The sequence below is a fragment of the Balaenoptera acutorostrata genome, chromosome 9 (assembly GCF_949987535.1).
Source record: "Balaenoptera acutorostrata chromosome 9, mBalAcu1.1, whole genome shotgun sequence".
NCBI lineage: Eukaryota > Metazoa > Chordata > Mammalia > Artiodactyla > Balaenopteridae > Balaenoptera > Balaenoptera acutorostrata.
This window is the reverse complement of record NC_080072.1, coordinates 35,870,550-35,893,944: the sequence shown is the minus strand read 5'-3', so window position 1 is coordinate 35,893,944 and position 23,395 is coordinate 35,870,550. Positions and strand designations below refer to the sequence as shown.

Below are 23,395 nucleotides of genomic sequence, written 5' to 3'. Positions count from 1 at the left end.
CATACACATATTTTTCCCTGGGGCAAAGAACTTCTAGGGGATTATGGATTCTAAATAATGCCACAGCGTTGATCAAGTAGAGAGATCTATAGCGGGTTAATAAACACTTTGCTACACATTCTTTGTTAATCATTCTTCGCAAAAGGGCTCATTCTTTTTTGAAGATTTGAGGATTTTTTGTTTGTTTGTTTGTTTTTAGGGCATTGATTCTTTCTTACTCTCACCAGGTCATAAAGCCAAACTGTCCTCAGTCACCAGCAATTTTACTCCATATATCTAGCCTTCCAGCAGAGCCCTCCACGGTCACTAGAAAATCAGTGTTACTGAGCTCTTGCTACAGAGAGCTATCATTTACTATTAATTTTACCTTTTTTCCTTTCTTCTCTCCTGAATACAGGTTTAGGTACTCGATTTTTCTCTTATGTGCTTTAAAGAACCTTTTTTTTTTTTAAAGATATGCAAATAGGCAGCTTTTTTCTTTTTTTCTGTTTCATTTCTCAAGGTTCAGTAGGACAAGCTGTAGAAAAAGACAAAATTTGGAATCTGGATGATATAAAATCTTATACCTTGTCATACAGAGATCTTCATATGTGCTTAATTTTAGATTGGGTGTTTGCTCAGTGTTGTCTTCAGTAGTTTACTTGTCTAGGCAAACAGTTAAAGAGAAAATATTGAACAGCTATGTGTAGACAGTGCCCTGCTAGGCCCTAATTAACTTTATATTAATAAGCCTACTCAGTACCTAAAAATGGGGAAGGAACTTACACGTGAAACAATATTGAGGCTTTTAAGTGCTAAAGTCTGTTGTATATTTTAAATTCTTTGGGAAACAGATATCAGTGATGGCCAGTGAAGACAAGACAGGTTGCCTAGAGGAGATTCCAGTCATAGCTGTGTGACTTTGGATCATTCACTTAACTTTGCTTGGCGTTCAGTTTTTCCATATATAAAATAAAAATGTCAGCCTATTTCCAAAGTCCCAGCCAGTGATACAGTTGTGGGAATCCCTGAGCTGTGACTGTTGGAATTTGAGTAGAGATGAAAGGAGGACTCCAGGTCAAAGGAGCAGCTTGAGTAAAGCCAAAGTCTCAGACTTCAACTTGTGTTTTTTGATAGCTGGGTGTGAAAATTTAATAAATAAAGCACTATTATTTTCATTTATTGTAGAGTGTAGCAAATGTACTACACTCTACAATACACTAAATGATTTAGTAACTTACATCAATAGAATATGAAAATCCAAATCGAAAAGTGAAAGAGAACATTTGCCTCATTCACTAGCCTTTTTATAAAAGCAGTGTTCCTTTATTCACCCTTGTCTTTTGCTTTGTCATTCAGTAATTTCTTCTTGCGTGTCTGTAGGGTCAATACTGGAAGCCATCAGAACCTCCTAATCCTGTCAATGAAAGGTACACACTTTGCCAGAACTGGGCTCGGTTTTCCTATTTTTACAAGGAGCAGCCTTTTAATTTGATTAGGTAAGTTTCTTACACAGAATAAAACTGATTAAAACTTGATTATGTGGTTTTTATTCACAATGGCATCGTATTCCATTCTTTTTACTACTATTCTCACCCACTACATTTCCCATCTTCCCAGTTTTGTATCTACGCTACCATTTAGTCATTCATCTGTGAGCAAAATGCTGTTGCCAGAATGGTCTTAACCACAGTGCAGAGATAGCTTGATGGTTCAGAAGTTGGGCCTTAGCATTTAGGTAGATGGGGTTCAAATCCAAACCCTTTCTCTTAGAAGCATATAAATATGGTCAGGTTATTTAACCTCTATGAGACTTATATCTGTAAAATAGGAATAGCAATAGTACTTTCCTTATGGGGTTATTTGATAGTTAAATGATATATGTATATTTTCTTAGGATGGGGTTAGCACTTAGTGTTTAACACAATTATTTTTTGTTTGTTTGTTTTCCTCTGAGTCTAGGAATTTAGAAGATAGCAGAAAGGTCATGTATGGATGTTTGTGTGTGTGTTGATCTCAGAAAGCTGTGAAGGCAATTGTTCTATTATCTCAATTCTTTAGACAGTTTCATTAACTATGCGAGAAGACTATGGTTGCACGTTCTTGCTTTGAACCATGACAGTATTATATGCATACAGGATGTTAGGAGACTCCTGCTATGATTTCAATAAAGAAACCATCAGATTACAGAGCCCTGGTTGCTAGAAGCAGTATTTTGCTCAGTGAGGTATGCTTCTACTGCTCTGCTTGCACAGCATCACAGCCTCCTTTTTGTGAGGCTGATTTTGATGTCTACATCCAAATCAAGTGAAATGTTATTCCAACAGTTTCATTTAAGGCAAATAAGCGGGGAAATTTTTAAGAATAAATAGAAGGCAACTAGCATATAAACTGTGGTTTCCGTAAATCTTTATATGAACTCTTGATTGGATGGATATTTTAATTGTTCTGATTAATGGCCATTTAATTTTTTAATTATAAAAGTAGGACATGTATCTAAAAAATTCCAAGCAATAAAGAGATGGGCAAAGTTTTAAGTGAAATTACACCTCCATTGAATTCCACAGAAGTAACTATGGCTATTCGGTAATAGCCATTCAGTCTTATTTGTATGTGCATGCGTAGTAAAATACATACACTTTTTCTTTTTTCCTGGAGCAATGGAATCTTTATTTACTTTTTTGCTAAGATTTTCTTTTATCACTAAATAGTATATTATTGGCATACTTCCCTTTGAGTACACACAGATTTATCTTGTGCTTTTTAACAGAACACAGGGTACCATATTATAAATTTTGAATAACTTATTTATCTATTCTTCTATTGAAAAAGATTAGGCTGTTTCAAATTTTTCACTATTACAATTAGTGCCCTTGGAGAATATTTTCATGGTATGTTTTCAAAAAAGCAAAGTTGTCAGAATGAGGTTTACATATTTTACATTGTTCAAAATATATTGAGAGTATTTAGCTGTCTACAGATGTTTCTGCTGTAAATATTCCCCAAAGGTTTGTACTTATAACCCTTGATATAGACAAATGCATTACGTCTCAGGTCAGTACTGTGTTAGCACTTGCTGATTTTCTTTTACAACAAAGTGGAAGCTCAGATTTTTTCATCAGATCGCAGTATCTAGCTTAAATTTAATAACATTTTAAAGCTTTTCATCCTATTATTATAACTTTTCATTTATAGCAAATTATACTGCTTTTCCATTTCAGTAATGAAATAATTTTTTAAATAAATTAAAATTTTTAACACAATTTAATGTAAAGAATTGATAGCTAGGTGTAAAGTTTTTAACTAGGTAATCAAAAAGACAAGAAAGGAAACACTATATTATCACAGAGGGAGGAACTGCAGAAAACAGCTCTTATTCCTAAGGTTTCTTCTCAGTGATTATGTAGGATAATATCCTTATTCTTAGTAATAGACAATAAAGTATTTAAGGGTAAAAGACCATGATGTACATATTCAACCAACTTACTTGCAAGTGGTTCAGAAAAAGGCATATATATATGGGGAAATATAATATATGAAGTGAGATAAAATGCAAATGGAACAATATTTTTACAATAAAAGAATTAAAGGATATATGGGTATTATTTGAATTATTCTTGTAACTTTTTTATATATTTGAAATTATTCCAAAGAAAAATCTTTAATAAAAGGAGAGTCCAGAAATAGATCCACATATATATAGTCAATTGAATTTCAACAAAGGTGCCTGGTCATTCATTGGGGAAAGGATAGTCCTTTCAACATATGATGCTAGAACAAGTGGCTATCTACATGAAAAATGTGAATCTTACTTCTTTCCTGTATAAAAGTTTAAACTAACTTGAAATGGATGAGAGAACTAATTGTAAGCATTACAACTATAAAACTTCTAGGAGAACATATAGGAGAAAATTGTATGTGGTTTGGAGTTAGGCATGGACTGTTCAGATCAAACGCAAAAAGCACAATTTAAAAAATGTATAAATTTAACTTCATTAAAATTAAAAATGTATGCTCTTTAAAAGACAGTTACAAAAATAAAAAGGCAAAACACAGACTGGAGAAAATACTTGCAACACACATATCAATAAAGGACTTTTATCCAGAATATTTAAGGAACTTTTGCAACTCAATAATAAGACAAAATTTAAAAGAGACAAAAGATAAAAGATTCATCACCAAAGGAATATATTTATGGATTGCCAATAAGTACATCAAAAGATGTACAACATCTTTATTTACTAAGGGGATAAAAATTAAAATGTCATTAAGATACCACCACACACACACTAGAATAGCTAAAATCTAAAAGATTGGCAGCAATAAGTGCTATCAGGGATGTGGAACAACTTGAAATCTCAAACGCTGGTCGTGGAAAGGCGAAATGGTATAGCAACTTTAAAGAAACAACTTTGACAGTTTCTTATAAAGTTAAATATGTACTTTCTATTCTACTTGTCCCCAAACTATTATTAAAATGTTTATCATTGCCTCAGTGATTTGAGGTACCACCTTTATCATATACTCGATTTCTATATGCAGTTGAGTTGCTTTCTGGATGTTCTGTCTATTCTGTTGATCTAGCTAACTATCCATGCAGGCTGTTTATTTAATTTAATTTTTATTTTATATTAGAGTATAGTTGATTTGCAATGTTGTGTTAGTTTCAGGTATGCAGCAAAGTGATTCAGAAGGCTCTTTTAATTGTAGTGGCTTACCTCTAGTATGTTTTAATATCTAGTTGGGCTAATACCTCATCATAGCTCTTACTCTCAGTGTTTCCTTGTACATTCTACATGTTTATTCTTCCATATAAACTTTAGTATCAACTTGTCTAGCTTGTTACTAAAAAAGATGTTTGGTATTTTTATGGGGATCAAATTAAGTTTATAAATTAACTTAGGTAGGCTGGTATTTTGATGATGAGACATTCTAATCAAGGAAAAGTTGTCAAGGGAAAGGTATGTCTTAGTTTAAGCCTACTTTTGGGTTTTTCAGGAGTGTTATAGAGTTATAAAACTTTCTTAAGTTTAATCCTAAGTATTTTATATTTTTGTTGCTATTATAAATTATGTATTTACTTACATGTTATATGTTATTGTCTTCTGAGTGTTAGTTTTATATTCTAATGCCTTGATGAATTCTTTATTGAATTAGTTTTATTGATTCATTAAGGCTATCCAGGTATATTATCATGTAATCTTTAAATAAAATTATTTTACTTTTCTTTACCAATTCTTATGTCTATAGTTATTTTCTTTTATTCAATTCATTGGCTGATAATTACAGAACAATGTTGAATAATAGTTGGTGTCTTTGCCTTGTTCCTGATCTTAGTGGAAATGCCTCTGGTGTGTCCTCATTTAGTAGGAAATTCTTTTACCTTTGTACATTACTTTATCATCTTGACTGGGGCCTTGGAGAGTTTTGTTTGCTTGTTTGTTTGTTTTAAAGTCTGATTGTTTTCACATTATGTCTTGGAATTGGTTGTTCTAAGTCAGTTTTCCCTGTTCCTGGTGGATTCTTTAAATATGTATCTTTTATTTTGTTTATTTTGTTTGTTTATTTTTCTGGAAAGTGTTCTTGGGTTATAGTTTTAAAATATAATTATTTTCCAGTGCTTTGATTATTTTCTTTGGACTCCAGTTATCTGTATGTTTGGTCTTTTTTGCCTGTCTTCATATCAAACAATTTTCCTGAGACCCTTTTTACTTCTCTATGTCATTTTCATTCTTTTGATAGGTATCCTGTTTTTCTTATCATCTTTTATTAGATTTTCACTTGGTGTCCATTTATTCTCTCTTGAATACCTCATAATTTCATCATCAGTTCTGACATGATCTTATAGTGTTCTTCTCTTTCCTCTGTTTTTTGGTTTCTTTCATCTCTTGTTTTGTTTATTCCTGTTTTTTCCCACTTCTCTTCTTATTTTTATATTTCTGATATTTTCTTGCATTTGCAGTTATTTATTTGAGAACATTTAATTCAGTTTGTACTGCTTTTTTACAGTATTCCTCATGTTCTTTGAGGAGAATTTTCATTAGCTGAAGCTCTTTGTTTCACATTTTCAGTTTTTTTTAAACATAATTTTGTATAGTATGCTCTGCTTTTTTCTGTTTGTGTTTAATTCATGGAGTTTCTAGCATTAGAGTACACTCTTCTGTTAGTTTTTTTTCCTATTCCATGCAGTTTCTTTCATGGATGATATCCTGTGCTTGTCATATGCTTTTTCTTTCATTTCTATAGAATCCTAACTCTCTCTCTTTTCTGCCACTTTTAAGAAGTACCACCCTTTATATCTGATTTTTCCCCAGAAACATTGCTTTTCTGAGGCTGCCACTTCTAGGCTTACTCATTTTCAGATCCCTTTCTTTTAGTTAGTACTACGAATTACCAAGTCCCAATATGTGTTCAGCATTATGGCATTTAGTTAGACTTTTTCCCAGGGATTATTTTGTCTGTGTTTGTCTAATGTCCCCACCCTACTTTACATGTTTTCCCTAGAATTTCTTAAGCATCTTCTTCACTGCTCTCTGTACCTCAGGTATGGCAGCTGGTAATAGGTACTCAGTTGGAACTGGGTTTATTTATTTACTTACAGGTAATTTGAAGATCATGGTGTTCTCTGTCATGATGCTTGAAGGCCTGTATCAGGTGTGCTTTTATTTCCTCTCCTTGTTGATTTTATGGTTTTATGAAAGATTTTTATGGGAAGACTTGATAAAAATATCCTTAAAAGTAGAAAGGAATTGTCTATAGATGCATAATTACAATGCCCACATTCCTTTAATGAGCATTTATTTAGCATCACTAGATATCAGCAAGAGGCTAGGGCTATAAAGGTAGTCTGAACGTGGTTTCCTAACACAAAGATATTTGCAGGAAGACACACAAATGCATAATAATTACAGCAGAGTGATACTCATGAAAGAACAGAGCACAGAGGAAAAAGCACCTATCTTTATGACAACCTCAGGGAAAGTTTCACAGTGCTTATTCTTGAGTGTGTCTTGAGAGAAGTAGCAGGTTGCTAGGTAAACAAGTTAGGTAAGAATATCCCAGGTAGAGAGAACAAGTACAGAGCACTGGGCTAAAGAAGAGCATTGTGCATTTAGTTCTTCATTTAGGAAGCGTGGCTGGTAAGATTTGAATGTTTATCAGTAAAAAATCATGAAGAACACTGCTAAGATGAAAGGACAAAACCTTTGAAGGAGGAAACGGTCATTGTTTAATCTTGTGCTTTAGAAACAGTACTCTCTTGGCAACAGGACAGATAGTAGAAGGATGCAAGACCGAAGTCAGGGAAGTAAGGAGGCTGTTAAAATTTTCCAGTAATAGATATTGAAGGTCATATCCAAGGCACTGGTAACAGGAAAGAGGAGACTATGGATTAGAAAAAGGCTTTTATGGGACTTCCCTGGTGGTCCCAATGGTTAAGACTCTGCGCTTCCAATGCAGGGGGTGCAGGTTCAATCCCTGGTCGAGGAACTAAGATCCCACATGCCTTGTGACACAGCCAAAAAAAAAAGAAAGAAAGAAAGAAAAAAAGGAAAAAGACTTTTATGACAGAATTTATTGGACCTAGTGGATTGGATATAGAGGGTTAAAAAAAAAAAAGGATGACTAGGGGTGCCTGGAAAGAGATTTAGAATATAGGATTTGAATTCCTAGATTTCACATATTTCATGTTATCTCTACACCAAACTTAAGTCCATGTCCAAATATTTGTAAATATTTTTACTGCCTTTTGGGTACTGATCATTTTGTCATATTAGATTATATTTTTTCAGGGAGAACCGGGAATACAAAGGTTACCATCATTGGTTTATCAGTCTTCAATTTTATATGCCTTCTGATCCCATTTTTTCTTTCCAATTTAAGAGCTCCAAATAATTTTTCTTTTGATATCATCTATTGGGATGGCTTAATGCTTATAAATAAAATTGATATACTGCTATATAGCAAATAGGTTAGAACAAATATGTTTACAGTGACTATAATGGTGCTATTAAAAGCCAAGATAGTGTAATCGCTAAGCTAAGTTTCTCAGATGTCCATGAATTCATGATAAAAATGAATCTCTTTAGACCAAATGTTTTTGTGTTTTGTTCATTCATTCCTCAAGCCTGTATTTATTTCAATTCCATCATCATTGTTTTGATTATTTGCTATGTCTCAGACTAAGTCCTGGGAATACAAAATTAGACCAAGGCCTTCTCACAAGATCTCACAACCAAGACTGTTGAATGTCTTCTACCTATGAAATGCCCTGTTAAATGTAATGGGGCCACAGATGAGTGCAAAATCTAGCAAGTAAAATGGACAGGTTAAGAAATACCGTAAGTGTAAATAAAAGGCAAAGTTTTCTAAAAAATTAATACTCGAAGTATTTATTCTCCTTATGTTTGATACTTTACATAGTATCTCATATTATTGGCTTTTTCTCATTTTCTTTGTTTTGAATAATAAGAATTTAACATCTTAAACATTATTTCAATAATATGTAAATAATATATACGTATTTACCATAATACAAATCTAAGACATGTCTCTTGCTTTTTGGATTCTTAAGAGATGGTTTAGTTGTTAATCTTAAGCTCCCCAAATCCAAAGTTTAGTAAAATTATTTCTATAATTCCATATATAACAAATGTTCATTTGAGCATTTCTCTTTTTGAGAATCTTTTAAATACTAATTAAAGGTCTGGAGTTCTTGAGGACTTTTTTTTAATTCTCAAGGAATAAGATTCTTGAAATTTGAAAGGAAGAAAAATGTAGTTCTTTGAAATATCCAGTTTCTTTATGAATTCCCAAATAATTTTTTGGTTAAGCGTATAGCAGTAATATTGATGTTTTACCTTAAAAATTATTGATTCTATAATTTTTAAAACATCAAATGGAAATAGACACGGTGAATAGTAAATGTTCCCAAATCAAATATTTTTATTCGTTTTTTTAGATTTTGATGTTATGCAGTATTATAATAATTGCTATGTTTTTCAGCAAAAACGAAAAAAAGAGAAAAAGCAAGTTTGCTCATCCTGTGTGAGTGAACCTAAGGAAGTTGTAAATGGTAAATTAACAAGGGAATACAATGGAATTATAATTTAATTTCAAGTTTATAGTAATTTGAAAAGCAGAACAAGGGAAAACAACAATGTAAAAATGTTTATTATCACTGAAAATAATGAAAAAATGAAAGAATGAAAGATGGTACAAGCAGAAAGATGCCTGTTTCATTAGAAAAGATTAGAAACTTTGAAAACTGAAGAATGGGAGATTCAATAAAATTAATATTGAGTGAAAAAAAATTTAAAACCTTCTCATTGGGAAATTAAGTTTATGTTAAGTAAGTTTATGTTATGTAAAATTTAAACCCTTTATGTTTAGATTTGCCTGTTTTTTGAGCATGTGTGAAAATTACAATTTAATAAAAAGGGCTATAATAGATTTATATATATCATGCTATTAGAGCCCAAAAGGGATACATCTCTCTGTCTAGGAAACTGTGGAAAGACTTCATGGATTTAGTGAGCTGAGCTCTACGTGAATAAGGGAGAAGATTAACCTATTTTGTGTTGTTTTTTAAAAAACCTGGTTTTATGAGGCAGAGAAAACCTTGTTCTCTGGTTCTTTGAGAGATTCCTTAAGGAGAGAGTCGGTTTAAAAAACAACAGAAAAAAAAACCCTAAAACGTGGTTATAAGACTTGAACATTTATGCCAACTAATGCTGTCACTTTTTAACTCTTTGTAAAGCAAGTGCTGAACTGTATATTTTATGGAACTTTATTAAACACTCATTTTTGATTCCTTGGTTTGCTCCCTGTCTTACAATTCTATAAGCATCCATCAGTGGTCCAAATTCAGAGGAAGATGGAAGTTCATACATACAACCAACCACTCTCATCTGTTGTGGTCTGAGTACATTCTTCAATTTTAGAGAGAGATAAAGCAAAAGTCCATGCACAGATTGTGGATGTGATTTTGATTTGTTAATTGCTAGAAGAATGTTCTGCATTTTATTTCAAAACATTTAAACTCTCTTTAAAATTTAAAAGCTTTTCAAATTACCTGATTATTTCAAAAGTAAATCTTAACTTCCACTCAGTTGGCTTCTTACTTACATGTGTTGTCTCTTTTAATCCTTACACCAATTCTATGGATAAGCATTATCCTGCATTTTATGATGTGGAAACTAAAGTTTAGAAAGTTTAGTAACTTTATCAAAATTACACAGCTGGAAAGCAATGGAGCCAAAATTAGAATTCAAGTTTGTCTGAATACAAAACCAAGACTCTCAGAACTGTATCATTATTACAACCTCTGATTCTCTTTTTACCCTCTTTCATAGGGATTATTACGGAGAAAAAATTGGCATCTATTTTGTCTTTCTCGGATTTTACACAGAAATGCTGTTTTTTGCAGCTATAGTTGGCTTAGCTTGTTTTATTTACGGCTTATTATCGATGCATGATAACTCAAGCAGGTAAGTGCAACTGAGTTGCCCAAATAGAGAATCTTATGCTAACTGAAGCTGTTGCTATTATTTTTATGGAATTTGTGTCAGAATGTTTCCTATGGCAGCAGATAATTGATATTTCTGAAAAAGACCCAAACATAGCAGCTAGCCCTCACCTGGTGCTTTATGGAAAATTTGTTTTTAATGATGGGCTCTAAAGATTCTGTTCCTCAAAGCATGATTTGATCTACAAAAATGGCTAGTTCATTTCCCCTTGTGCCATATGTAAGAAGCTGTATAAAGTTGTTCCAATAAGAACGGGTTTGGACTTTCACCCAAACATGTCACTTTTAAAATAACTTTACTCTTGGGAATTCTCTGGCAGTCCAGTGGTTAGGACTCCACACTTCCACTTCTGGCGGCATGGGTTCCATCCCTGGTCGGGGAACTAAGATCCCACATGCCATGCCGTGTGGACAAAACAAAACAAAACAAAACAAAAACTTTCCTCTTCCCTCTGCAGCACTGAGATCTGTGACCCTGAGATTGGGGGTCAGATTATCATGTGCCCACTCTGTGATGTAATGTGTGACTATTGGAGACTAAATTCTACCTGTTTGGCTTCAAAGGTATGTATGTATTGTGGTATGTTGAAAAGACTTGCAATTTCCCTCCCTCATTTGATACTAAGTAGTCTTTGTGATGTTGTTATTGTTTTACAGTTCTCCCATTTATTTGACAATGAGTCAACAGTGTTCTTTGCAATATTCATGGGAATTTGGGGTGAGTAAATAGTTACATAAAAACAGCTTTCTCCATGTTATCTGTTTTATGGCCATTCATATAACATATACAGTTGGCATACCTTATAAACCAAAGGTGATTTTACATCTTTATGTCTTTGTTAGCATCAGTACACTGATGGAGTCCACACCAATGGTCATTCGTCTTGATCCTTGGTCCAGAAAGGTCTCCATTAATCATCTGCTCACTTCTCTGAAAAACACTATAATTTTTGAAACTTCATATGTATTCAGATTACACTCTCTCAACACTGTGGTAGAAACGGGCTCAATAAGTGCTTAATTCAGGAGAAATAAACATAAGTATTTGGTGGCTGGAGGATATTGAGTTATGGATACAAACTGGAACGAGACTCAAAAATTGTTGAGGGCTAATACATCAACATTTTAATTTAAATTTCCTGTGTCAAATTCTAGTTCCAGCTTCCAGTTCCATTTGGTAAAAATCTCCTATGTAAGGTGGAATTTCCTTTAATTTTGGAAATGTCCCAGTATCTCTTCTCTTTTGTATCACATGGGAAGTAGAAGTGTCATGAAGTTATTCCCGCCATCAGTGAGGAAAGTATTTTCTGTAAGAGTAACTTGGCAAGAGGAGGCCTAAAGACTTCTAAAACATGTCTAAAAATTTGGGGGACTCTGGGAAAAGATAGACTTTTTTCTCTCCAATTTAACAAAAAAAGTCTTTAACAAGCGCAAGTGTGTGCATTTAAAAACTGGCCAAGGAGGGACTTCCCTGGTGGCGCAGTGGTTAAGAATCCAGTTGCCAATGCAGGGGTCACGGGTTTGAGCCCTGGTCCAGGAAGATCCCACATGCTGCGGAGCAACTAAGCCTGTGCGCCACAGCTACTGAGCCTGCGCTCTAGAGCCCGTGAGCCCGTGTGCCACAACTACTGAAGCCTGTGCACCTAGAGTCCATGCTCTGCATCAAAAGAAGCCACCGCAATGAGAAGCCCGCGCACCACAACGAAGAGAAGCCCCCGCTCACCGCAACTAGAGAAAGCCCGCACCCAACAACAAAGACCCAATGCAACCAATAATTAATTAATTAGTTAATTAAAAAAAGAAAAAAACTGGCCAGGGGAGCAAGGTAGCTTGATTCAGGCAATAGGACACCAACATTTGTGGGGGTGTGTACATGAAGCAGAGGTTCTTATGGGTTTCTGTTACTTCTGCTTGACTGCTATGGTCTGAAGAGAAAAGGCCAGATTGAAAGAGAGAATGGGGGACAGAGAAGTCTTACCCACAATTCTCCAGCAACCTCCTCCGGTTAAGTTAGTATATGGACATCTCTTCATCATGTGGCTACCAAATCCTGCCTCTGTCATTTTTTGGAATCAGAAATGGATGATAGGTACACAAATTACAACAAATGTAGTAGTTTTCAATTCTTTCCATTGACAGAGATTGTACACCAACACTAACCTTATATGTCGTAACAAATAGAGGAGCAATTATGCATGGAACACCCAGCAGCTGCAGTGAACATGGGGGTAAAGATATCACTTCAAGATAATGATTTTGCTTCCTTTGGATATATACCTAAAAGTGGAATTGCTTCATCCTATTATATTTATATTTTTAATTTCTCAAGGAACCTTCATATTGTTTTCCATAACAGCTACATCAATTTACATTCCCACCAACAGTGCACGAGGGTTCCCTTTTTTTTCAGTTTTGTTCTTTTGCAAACGAATATCCAATTTTCCCAAAACCATTTATAGAAGAAACTATTCTTTCCCCATTGAGTATTCTTGGCTCCTTTGTCAAATATTAATTGACCATAATACGTGGGATTATTTTCTGAGCTCTTGATTGTGTTCCATAGGTCTGTGTGTTTCTCTTTATGCCATGCCAAAAGTACCATGCTATTTTGATTACTATAACTTTGTAATATAGTTTGAGATCAGGAATATGATGCCTACTGCTTTGTTCTTCTTTCTCAAGATGGCTTTGGCTATTTGGAGTCTTTTGTGGCCCAATACAAATTTTAGGATTGTTTTCTCTATTACTGTGAAAAATAGCATTGGAATTTTGATAGGGATTGCATTAAATCTGGAGATTGCTTGGGTAGTATGGACATTTTTATATTAATTCCTCCAATCCATGAGCATGGGCTATCTTTCCATTTATTTGTGTCTTCTTCAATTTCTTTCATCAGTGTCTAGTAGTATACAGTGTACATATCTTTCATTTCCTTGGTTAAATTTATTCCTGGGTATTTTGTTCTTTTTGATGTTATTGTAAATGGGATTATTTTCTTAATTTCTCTTTCTGTTAGTACGTGGGTAGTATATAGAAACACAATGGGTTTTTATACATTTATTTTTATCCTGGAACTTGACTAGATTTATTTATTAGTTCTAAAAGTTTTTTGGTGGAGTCTTCAGGATGTTTTTTATAATTTAATGTTATTTGCAAACAGAGACAGTTTTACTTCTTTCCTTCTTTCTTTCTAATTTATATGTCTTTCATTTATTTATTTATTTTTGACTAATTGCTCTGGCTAGGACGTCCAGTACTCTATTGAATAGAAGAGGCAAGAATAGGCATTCTTGTCTTGTCCCTGATCATAGAGAAAAAGCTTTCAGCTTTTCACCATTGACTATGATGGTAGCTGTGGGCTTGTCATGTATAGCCCTTATTATATTGAGGTACATTCCATTTATACCTATATTTTTGAGAGTTTTTATCATGATGGATGTTCAATTCTGTTAAATGCTTTTTCTGCATCTGCTGAGATGATTTTTTTTTATCATTTATTTTGTTAATGTGGTATACCATGTTGATTGATTTGTGGATGTTGAACTATCCTTGTATCCCTGGAGTAAATCCCACTTGATCATTGTGTATAATTCTTTTAATATATTGCTGAATTTGATCTGCTACTCTTTTGTTTGGGTTCGTTGCATCTATGTTCATCAAGTATAATTTCTTTACTTGTAGTGTCTTTGTCTGACTTTGGTGTCAGGATAATTATGGCCTCATAAAATGAGTTTGGAAGTTTTCTTTCCTCTTCTAGTCTTTTGAAGAGTTTGGGAAGGATTAATTCTTCTTTACATGTATGATAGAATTCACCAGTAAAGCTATCTGATCTGGACTTTTGTTGGTGGGGACGTTTTTGATTGATGATTCAATATCCTTACTGGTAATTGGTCTGTTAAGATTTTCTATTTCTTCGTGATTCAGTTTCGGTAGGTTGTATGTTTCTAGGACTTCATCCATTTCTTGTAGGTTATCCACTGTGTTGGCACATAATTGTTCATAGTAGTCCCATGATCCTTTGTATTTCTGTGGTATCAGTTGTCATGTCTCTTATTTAGTTTCTAATTTTATTTATTTGAGCCTTATCTTTTTTTTCTTGGTAATTATGGCTAAAGGTTTTCTATTGTTTATCTTTTCAAAATAAAACAATTTCATTGATCTTTTCTCTTGTCTTTTTGTCTCTTTTATTTATTTATCCTCTGATCTTTGTTATTTCCTTCCTTCTACTACCTTTGGCTTACTTTGCTCTTCTTTTTCTGGTTCCTTAATGTCTAAAGTTAGGTTGTTTATTTTAACTTTTTCTTGGTTCTTAATGTGGGCATTTATCACTATGAACTTCCTTCCTAGAACTGCTTCTGTTGCATCCCATAAGTTTTGGTATAGTGTATTTCAAGTTTCATTTGTCTCAAGATATTGTTTGATTTCTCTGTTGATTTTTCTAAGTTTGTTCAGTAGCATGTCCTTTATTCTCCACATATTTGTGAATTTTCCAGTTTTAACTTTTCCTGTAATTCTAGTTTCATACCACTGTGGTCAGAAAAGATGCTTGACATGATTTCAAACTTTTGAAATTTATTGACTTGTTTTGTGGTGCTAATATATGACCTTTCCTGGAAAACACTCCATGTGCACTTAGAAGAATGTGTATTCTGCTGCTGTTAGATGGAAAGTGCTGTCAATGCCTGTTAAGTCCCTCTGGTCTAACGTGTAGTTTAAGTCCAATGATTCCTTATTGACTTTCTGTCAGGATGATCTATCCATTGTTGAAAATGGGGTGTTGAATTTCCCTACTATTATTATATTGCTGACAATTTCTGTCTTCAGGTCTGTTAACATTTGCTGTATATATTTTAGGTGCTCCTCTATTGGGTGCATAAGTATTTATAAGTGTTATATCTTCTTGTTTGATGGATCTCTCTATCATTATACAAAGATCTTCTTTTCCCCTTATTGTGATCTTTGTCTTAAAGTCTATTTTGTCTTATATAAGTGTAGTTAATCTTGCTTTCTTTTGGTTTCAGTTTGTATGGAATATCTTTTTCCATCCTTTCACTTTTAGTATATATGTGTCCTTACAGCTGAAGTGAGTTTCTTGTAGGCAGCACATACCTGAGTCTTGTTTTTTTTCCATTCAACTGCTTTGTGACTTTTGATTGGAGAATTTAGTTGATTACATTAAAGTACTTATTGACGGATATGGACTTACTATTGCCATTTTGTTAATTGTTTTGTAATTCATTTGTTCCTTTCTTCCTCTCTTGCCTTCTTCTTTTGGGGTATGATAATTTTCTGTAATGGTATGCTTAGATTCCTTTATCTTTATCTTTTGCATGTCTTTTATAGGTTTGTGCTCTGTGATTACAGTGAGGCTTTTATAAAACATCTTATAGTTATAATATTCTATTGCAAGCAAAGCAAATTAATTCCAAATGCATACTAATGCTCTATATTTTTACTTTCCTTCACATGTTTTATGTTTTTGATGTCACAGTTTATATCTTCTTAGCTTGTGTATCCTTTAACCAATTATTATAGTTATACAATTTTATTGTAGTTACAGTTATTTTTACTACTTTTGTCTTTTAACATTCATAATAGATTTACAAGTGAGTTACCTACCACCATTATGACATGAGTATTTTAAATTTAACTATACATTTACCTATACTAGTGAGATTTGTACTTTTATATGTTTTCATTTCAGTTTAAGGAGGTCCCTTTAACATTTCTTGAAAAGCCATTCTAGTTCTGCTAAACTCTTTTCACTTTTACTTGTCTGGAAAACTTTCCAGGTAGAGTATTCTTGGTCCTCAAATTTTTTTCAGTACTTTGACTATATACTACTCCCTTCTGGCCTGCAGTTTCTGCTGAAAAATCTGCTGATAGTCTTATGAGGGTTCCCTTATACATAAGTTGTTTTTCTCTTCTTGCTTATAAGATTCTCTCTTTGTCTTTAACTCTTGACCTTTTAAATATAATGTGTCTCAGTGTGGTTCTCTTTGTTTTCATCTTTTTTGGAACTCAGTAGGTTTCCTAGATATGATATTTGTTTTTTTCCCCATGTTAGAGAAGTTTTTACCCATTATTTGAATATGCTGTCTCTCTCTCTCTTCTCCTTCTGGGACCCCCTATAATGCAAATGTTGGTCTGCTTGATATTGTCCCATAACTCCCTTAAGCTGACTTCACTTTTTTTCACTCATTTTTCATTTTCATTTCATTCATTTTTTCTCCTCTGACTGAATGAATTCCACTTCCCTTTCTTGGGGTTTACTGATACTTTCTTCATTTGATGTAGTATGCTGCTGAACCCTTCTATTGAATTTTACAATAAAATTATTGTATTCTTCAGCTCTATGATCTCTGTTTATTACTTTCTTATATTTTCTGTCTCTTTGTTCAGATTCTCACTTTATTCATGCATTGTTCTCCAGACCTCAGTAAGCATCTTTATGACCATTATTTCGAACTCTTTATCAGGTAAATTGCTTGTTTTCATTTCATTAAGGTCTTTTTCTGCAGTTTATCTTGTTCTTTTATTTGGAACATATTTTCCTTTGTTTCTTCATTTACCTTGACTCTCTGTGTTGATTTCTGTGCATTAGGTAAAACAGCTACCTCTCCCAGCCTTGAAAGTGTGGCCTGTGATTGTCCAAGCTGCCTTCTTTGTTCTTAGTGGCTCCCAGTATTTGGGGGATGTGCCAAAACCCATCAGTGTCCCAAATGGGAAGATCTCAGTCAGCACCTAGATACAGGCTATTTGGAAGCTGGACCCTCAGGCAGCAGCTTTTAAAGTCTGCAAGTAAATCTCTTTCAAAGAAAGATTGGAAGATGGGCATTTGTGTCTGCTGCCTCTGCTTTTAGCCCTGGGGAGAAAGCCAGTTAGGAACTGTTTGTTTGCTGCAGCAATCAAAACAGTATGGCACTGGCATAAAGATAGACATGGAGACCAATGAAACAGAATGGAGCCTAGAAATAAATCCAGATGTATATGGTAAACTAATCTTCAACAGAATTTCCAGGAAAACAAAATGGGGAAAGGATAGTCTCTTCAACAAATGGTGCTGGGGAAATCTGGATAGCGACATGAAAAAGAATGAAATTGGATCCTTATCTTTGTCAACTGAAAAAAAATCCACAACCTGAAAGTTGAGAATTGTTTTATTTGGCAGACTTTCTGAGGACTTCAAGCCCAGGTGGCAGCTTCTCAGATAGCTCTGAGGAACTGCTCTGAAGAGGTAAGGGAGGAGCCAGGATACATAGGAGTTTTGCAACAAAGACCAGGTAGTCAGAACATCAAAAGATTACTGTTAATTAAAGAAAACCAGGTACCTCAAGTTAATGAATTAGCGCTTTTTTTTGTATGTGAAGATGCAAGAATCTGGGCTAATTGAAATCATTCCTTTGATATGCACCTTAGCTATCTAGCACCAGTATCCTGTTCTTTCCCATCTTGAGTTCCCTCAGGGCTCACCATCTGGGCTGTAGTGGCTTGATGGCTGCAACATCCTTTGTTTACTGATATGGCAGGCAACATTTTTCATTCACATCTTACACCATCACAAAAATCAATTCAAAATGGATTAAAGACTTAAACATAAGACCTGAAACTGTAAAAATCCTAGAAGAGAGTATAAGGAAAATCTTTATGACATTGGTCTTGACAATGATTTCATGCAGATGACACCAAAGCCCAGGCAACAAAAACAAACAAAATAAGCTAGACTACATCAAACTAAAATGCTCTGCACAGCAGAGACAACAATGAACAGAGTGCAAAGGCAACCCATTGAAAGGCGGAAAATATTTGCAAACCATCTATCTGATAAAGGGTTAATCTCAGAAATATATATAAGGAACACCTGTAGCTCAATAGTTTAAAAAAAAAAAAAAACCTAACCTGATTAAAAATGGACAAAGGACTTGAATAGACATTTCCCCAAAGAAGTTATACAAATGGCCAACAGATATATGAAAAAATACTTAATGTCATTAGTTACCAGAGAAGTGCAAATCAGACCACAATGAGATGTTATCTCACACCTGTCAGGATGGCTATTACCAAAATAATGAGGATGTGGAGAATTATAATGAACTCTTGCATACTACTGGTGGGAATGCTAAATGGTACAACTGGAAAACGGTGTAGAAGTGCCTCGAAAAATTAAAATAGAACTGTCATATAATCCAGCAATCCCACTTCTGGGTATTTACCCAAAATAATTGAAATCAGGATCTCGAAAAGATGTTAGCACTCCTATGTTCACTGCAACTCTCTCCACATTAACCAAGATGTGGAAACAATCTAAATGTCCATTGACAGATGAATGGGTAAAGAAACTGGTGTGTGTGTTTGTGTGTGTGTGTGTTTTTTATATATATATATATATATATATGTAAACTAGTTACATCTATGCCTTAGAAGGGTTATAAGGGAAGGTTTTTCTGGGGGTGTTAGTAATGTTTTATATACTTTTCTGTAAATATGTTATTCTTTAAGTGAAAGTTTGTTTAAAAATTATATATATTGCATATTATACTATATAATATTATATATTATACATATATATAGAGAGAGAGAGAGAAAGGGAGAGAGACAAAGAGAGACAGAGAGGGAGAGAGAAACATACTGTGCTATGAAATGGCTCCTATGTTTTCCTTAAATTTCTCTAAGCCTGAGAATGTGGTACAATTGCTTGAATGATTTCAGTAAAAGACATGCAAACAAAATCTAGGTGTTAGTAAAAAGTCAAGTTTAAATATTATTTCAAATTATCTGAATGAAGAGAGAGAGAGAATAGCGTGCCTGAAAAAAATTTTTCTTGCATGGATTGCTGTCTAAGAAACTAATTTGTATTTCTATATATGAGTTATTTCAATACTATTACATAGTATTATGCCAGAATTAATAATTTTATAATTTTATCGTCAAACAGTGACAGAAGAACCGTCATACAACCAAAATGGTTTTTTAAAGTAAAGAAAAATCTGGTTATTATCTCCTTATTCACTTATTCCTCCATCTCTTTATCATATTTGTTTTTATACATTTCTTTGCCCATAGTCACATTGTTTTTGGAGTTTTGGAAGCAGCGACAAGCCAGACTGGAGTATGAGTGGGACCTGGTGGACTTTGAGGAGGAACAGCAGCAGCTCCAGCTGAGACCGGAATTTGAAGCGATGTGCACACACAGGAAAATTAATGCAGTGACTAAGGTATATTAGGAAACTGAAATAGGCAGCATATTTCAGTGGACACACTGCTGTGGGTGGCCTCTCAAATAATAATGTGTATTTTAATTTGCCTTTAAAATATTCTACAACATATAAATCACATAAACTTGTTTACTCGCTTCTAATATACATTTTGAACGCATGCAAAAGTAGGTAGAAAAGTATAGTGAGCCCCAGGATGGAATCATCACTCAGCTTCAATTATTATCATTTCATGGGCAATCTTTTTTCATTTATACACCTACCCCTCCCTGCCACTAGATTATTTTGAAGCAAATCCAAGTCATCATATCATGAAATACATAGTTTTAATACTAAGTGAAATAAAATGAAATGGAAAATAGTGTGCATGCTCTGGGCTTTGTATATAAATATATAGACATGGAAATGATACTAAGTTAATGCGTGAAAATTAAAATAGTATTGTATTAAGGTAGTGGGCTTACGAGTGATTGCTTTATTCGACCAAAGTTTATTCACCTAGTCCATTCTAATTAATTATAATGGGAAGATCATTGCACTGGTGTCTGGAAAGGAAAGTCTAGATTTTGGGATAACTGGCAAACGGGCTGTATGTTGTTGACTGAGTTATTTGACTTCTTGGTACCTCATTTTTGTTTCACTTGAAAATGGAAGATACTTTGCAGACTCTTGGCTGCATATTCTTGGAGTCCCCACCTTTCCATAATCTATAATCGCCATGTTACCTGATGCTATTAAAGAGAGAATAGAATATGTCTCTAAAAATCTCTTCAGTAGAATTCCCTACTCTGTTCAGGACACTATTCTTGTGTATAATACTCAACATTCTTCTCACAGTGCAGGCGTTCACTAAACGTTTATTAAATTGCCTTGAAACATTACAAAAAATTCAGTAAATGAGTGAAGAGAAAAATCACCTCAGCAAATACATTAACAATTTGGGTGGCTATTTGAAATTAATAAAAATATATTAAAAGAGATATTGTCATAATAATGACATGATATGTATTTGTTCATACTTAAGGGGATAAAAAAGAAAATAAAAGCAGGCCTATTGGCTTTGCCAAACACTGTTGACCAAAAACAAGAGGTACTGAATGTTTACATTTGAAACCAGTTGAAAAACAATATGTATTGATTCACTGTGAATCGTCTACTTCACTTAGCTTTAATGGCTTTGGAAATGAGAGGTTTTTTTTGTTTTCTTTTTACGTCATTGCAGTGCTTCTTCAGTGGTTAAGCACAACCAGAATTCTTACATTTGAGTCTGTTGGGAACACATACATGCAGGAATGGACACACACACGTGCACACACAAATATGCACACACACACGAACACACAGACACATTGGATACACACATGCATACACATGTACATAATCAGACGTATCCACACACATCCTGGGGTTCAATAGAGCTCTTGGGCAGCCTACCCTGACTGCTACGTTCTGTTTGCATTCAGTCCTTTCTGAAAAACCCTTGAGACTGTACAGATGTAAAATCTTACATGTTAAATAGAATTACATGATTTAGATTTCTGCTGACAACTATTTTTTACTGTATGACAGTATTTTGGCCATAAGTTCTAACTGCCTCTCGATATAGCTAAAAATATCAGCTGGTATAATTAATATCTTCCATTAATGACTTAAAAAAACATAATTGTAGAAAAGTCTGGGCCCCTGAACTGTGTGGAAGAAGACAATTAATCCTATAAATATAAAGAAGGCACCCTACTTAATATCATACAGAGCAATTACAGAGCAGTGCATTCAACTCAATTCAATTTAATTCAAGAAAATTTTAACATCATTAAGGCATGTCCACTTAAGCAGCAGCCCTCAGGTTTTGACTTTGTTTTTCCTGTCTCCCTCTCCCTAAATACAACTCTAATTCAATACTCAGTAAATAATGTGTATCCTTTATATCTCATATCATTTGTAAAATATTTCACCTGAGAGCCCTAAAGGTTTCTACCTAAACGTAAAGAACCACTACTAGAATGTAGCATTCCATGAGCTGTGGTGAACCCATTGGGGAGGTTTCTACTTTAACGTGGCTTTGTGATTTTGACTACTGCTTGGATCCCCAACTTTGAGGGTAGATTTTGAATTTTGCTGTGATTTCTTCAAAATTACAGGAGATGGAACCTTACTTGCCTCTGTGTAGTCGTATTCCATGGTACTTTTTATCGGGAGCCACGGTGACTTTATGGGTGAGCATTGTTTAAAAACCATTATCATCTATTGATGTAAGATCATACTGGGATTACCTCAGTAGTTTTGTCTGCAATGGCTCGAGTCCCTCTCTTCCCTCCCACTCCACAGTATTCTGTTTTATCTTGACTGGAGCTCTTATATAAAATAAACTGTAATTTACATGGATGTGCCATGATTAAACCTTGGATAAAGAGTTGGGGGGGGAGAGGTGCTTTATCTTAAAGCCCGTCCCTCCCCCTCCCCCAGCTCTTTGTGAATTTGGTGATAACTTGAAACCAGAACGGTATAATAAATAATTCGATTTCAGACTATTTGTTTGTTTAGTTTTTTAAAAACATTATTAATTTATCTTTTATCCATTTAAAATACTTATACAAAATGAAAAACTTTATACCATTAAGGTTCATTCTCTTGCCAAGATAAATGGAAGAAAATGTTACATCTTCTACATGAAGAATTTAATTAGCATTTTCCATTGTTAAGGAGTCAGATTTTTTTCCATGCCTTTTACCTGATAGATTTCTCCATCATCATAATCTATTTCCTGCCCTCCCCTTTCAAAATTTATGTCCTCTTACAGTTGACCTTTAGTTTTAGGAAAACAGGCAAGGTTACCCTCTGAGAAGTTAGCCTGTTGAAGCATAAATAATTAGCAGTTGTAGACTGTATTTTAACCTCACCATTCCATATTGTCCTATAATTTTTTATCTTTAACCTCTTTTGATAAAGGTATTGGTTTTTCTATTTTAATTGTGTGTTTTCCTAGATGATATAACAATCATTTTAGGAGAGATGATAGAATAAAAGGGGGTGATAATCAATTTGGTACTCTCCTTGAAAAGTATTCTGTTGTGTGGTTCCAGAAAGATCACTGTCATTTATTTCTAGTACTCATTCAATTTGATTCAGCTCCTTAACTTTCACAATAAAATTCTCCAATCATAGATATAAAGATCTTTGTGATTTTGTAATATGTGAAGGTATAAAATTTATACAAATATCTAAACTACCAGGAATATCAGACTACTAATGGCAGTATTCTGAGGGGAAATGAAATCTAATCTTTAAACGTATTTTTCTTGAGAAAGTGAGTGATCTTCACACTACACATTTAACTACAACCTAGAGCAGAGGTTGCCAAACATTTGCTGTAAAGGATAAATTATAGGCTTTGTGGGCCACAAATCATCTCTGACACATAATTGTCTTTATTTTTCTTTACAACCTTTAAAAATGCAAACAAACAAAAAAAAATATTCTCACCTTAAGGGCCACGCAAGAACAGGTAAGGCCACAAGCAGACTCTGGCTTGCTGGTAGTTTTCCAACTTGTTCTAAAGGATAGACCTAGAGGATGGTCAATGAATACTTTTCTATTTTCGATTTCCTCAGCTGCTACCATACACTTTATCTCTAACCCTTTTACGTTCCTAGTTTTCATTTCCTGCCATCTATGG

At 34.0% G+C, this 23,395-nt stretch overlaps 1 protein-coding gene across 1 annotated transcript in view; it reads left to right on the top strand.

The window, feature by feature from the left end:
- The window catches only part of ANO5 (anoctamin 5), a 101,298-nt gene that overhangs the window by 56,978 nt on the left and 20,925 nt on the right, over window positions 1–23,395 (top strand). The window contains 6 exon segments of the mRNA XM_007174811.2: window positions 1,363–1,478; window positions 10,332–10,466; window positions 10,963–11,068; window positions 11,162–11,222; window positions 19,568–19,719; window positions 21,861–21,935. Of these exon segments, the coding sequence (XP_007174873.2) occupies window positions 1,363–1,478; window positions 10,332–10,466; window positions 10,963–11,068; window positions 11,162–11,222; window positions 19,568–19,719; window positions 21,861–21,935 (645 nt within the window).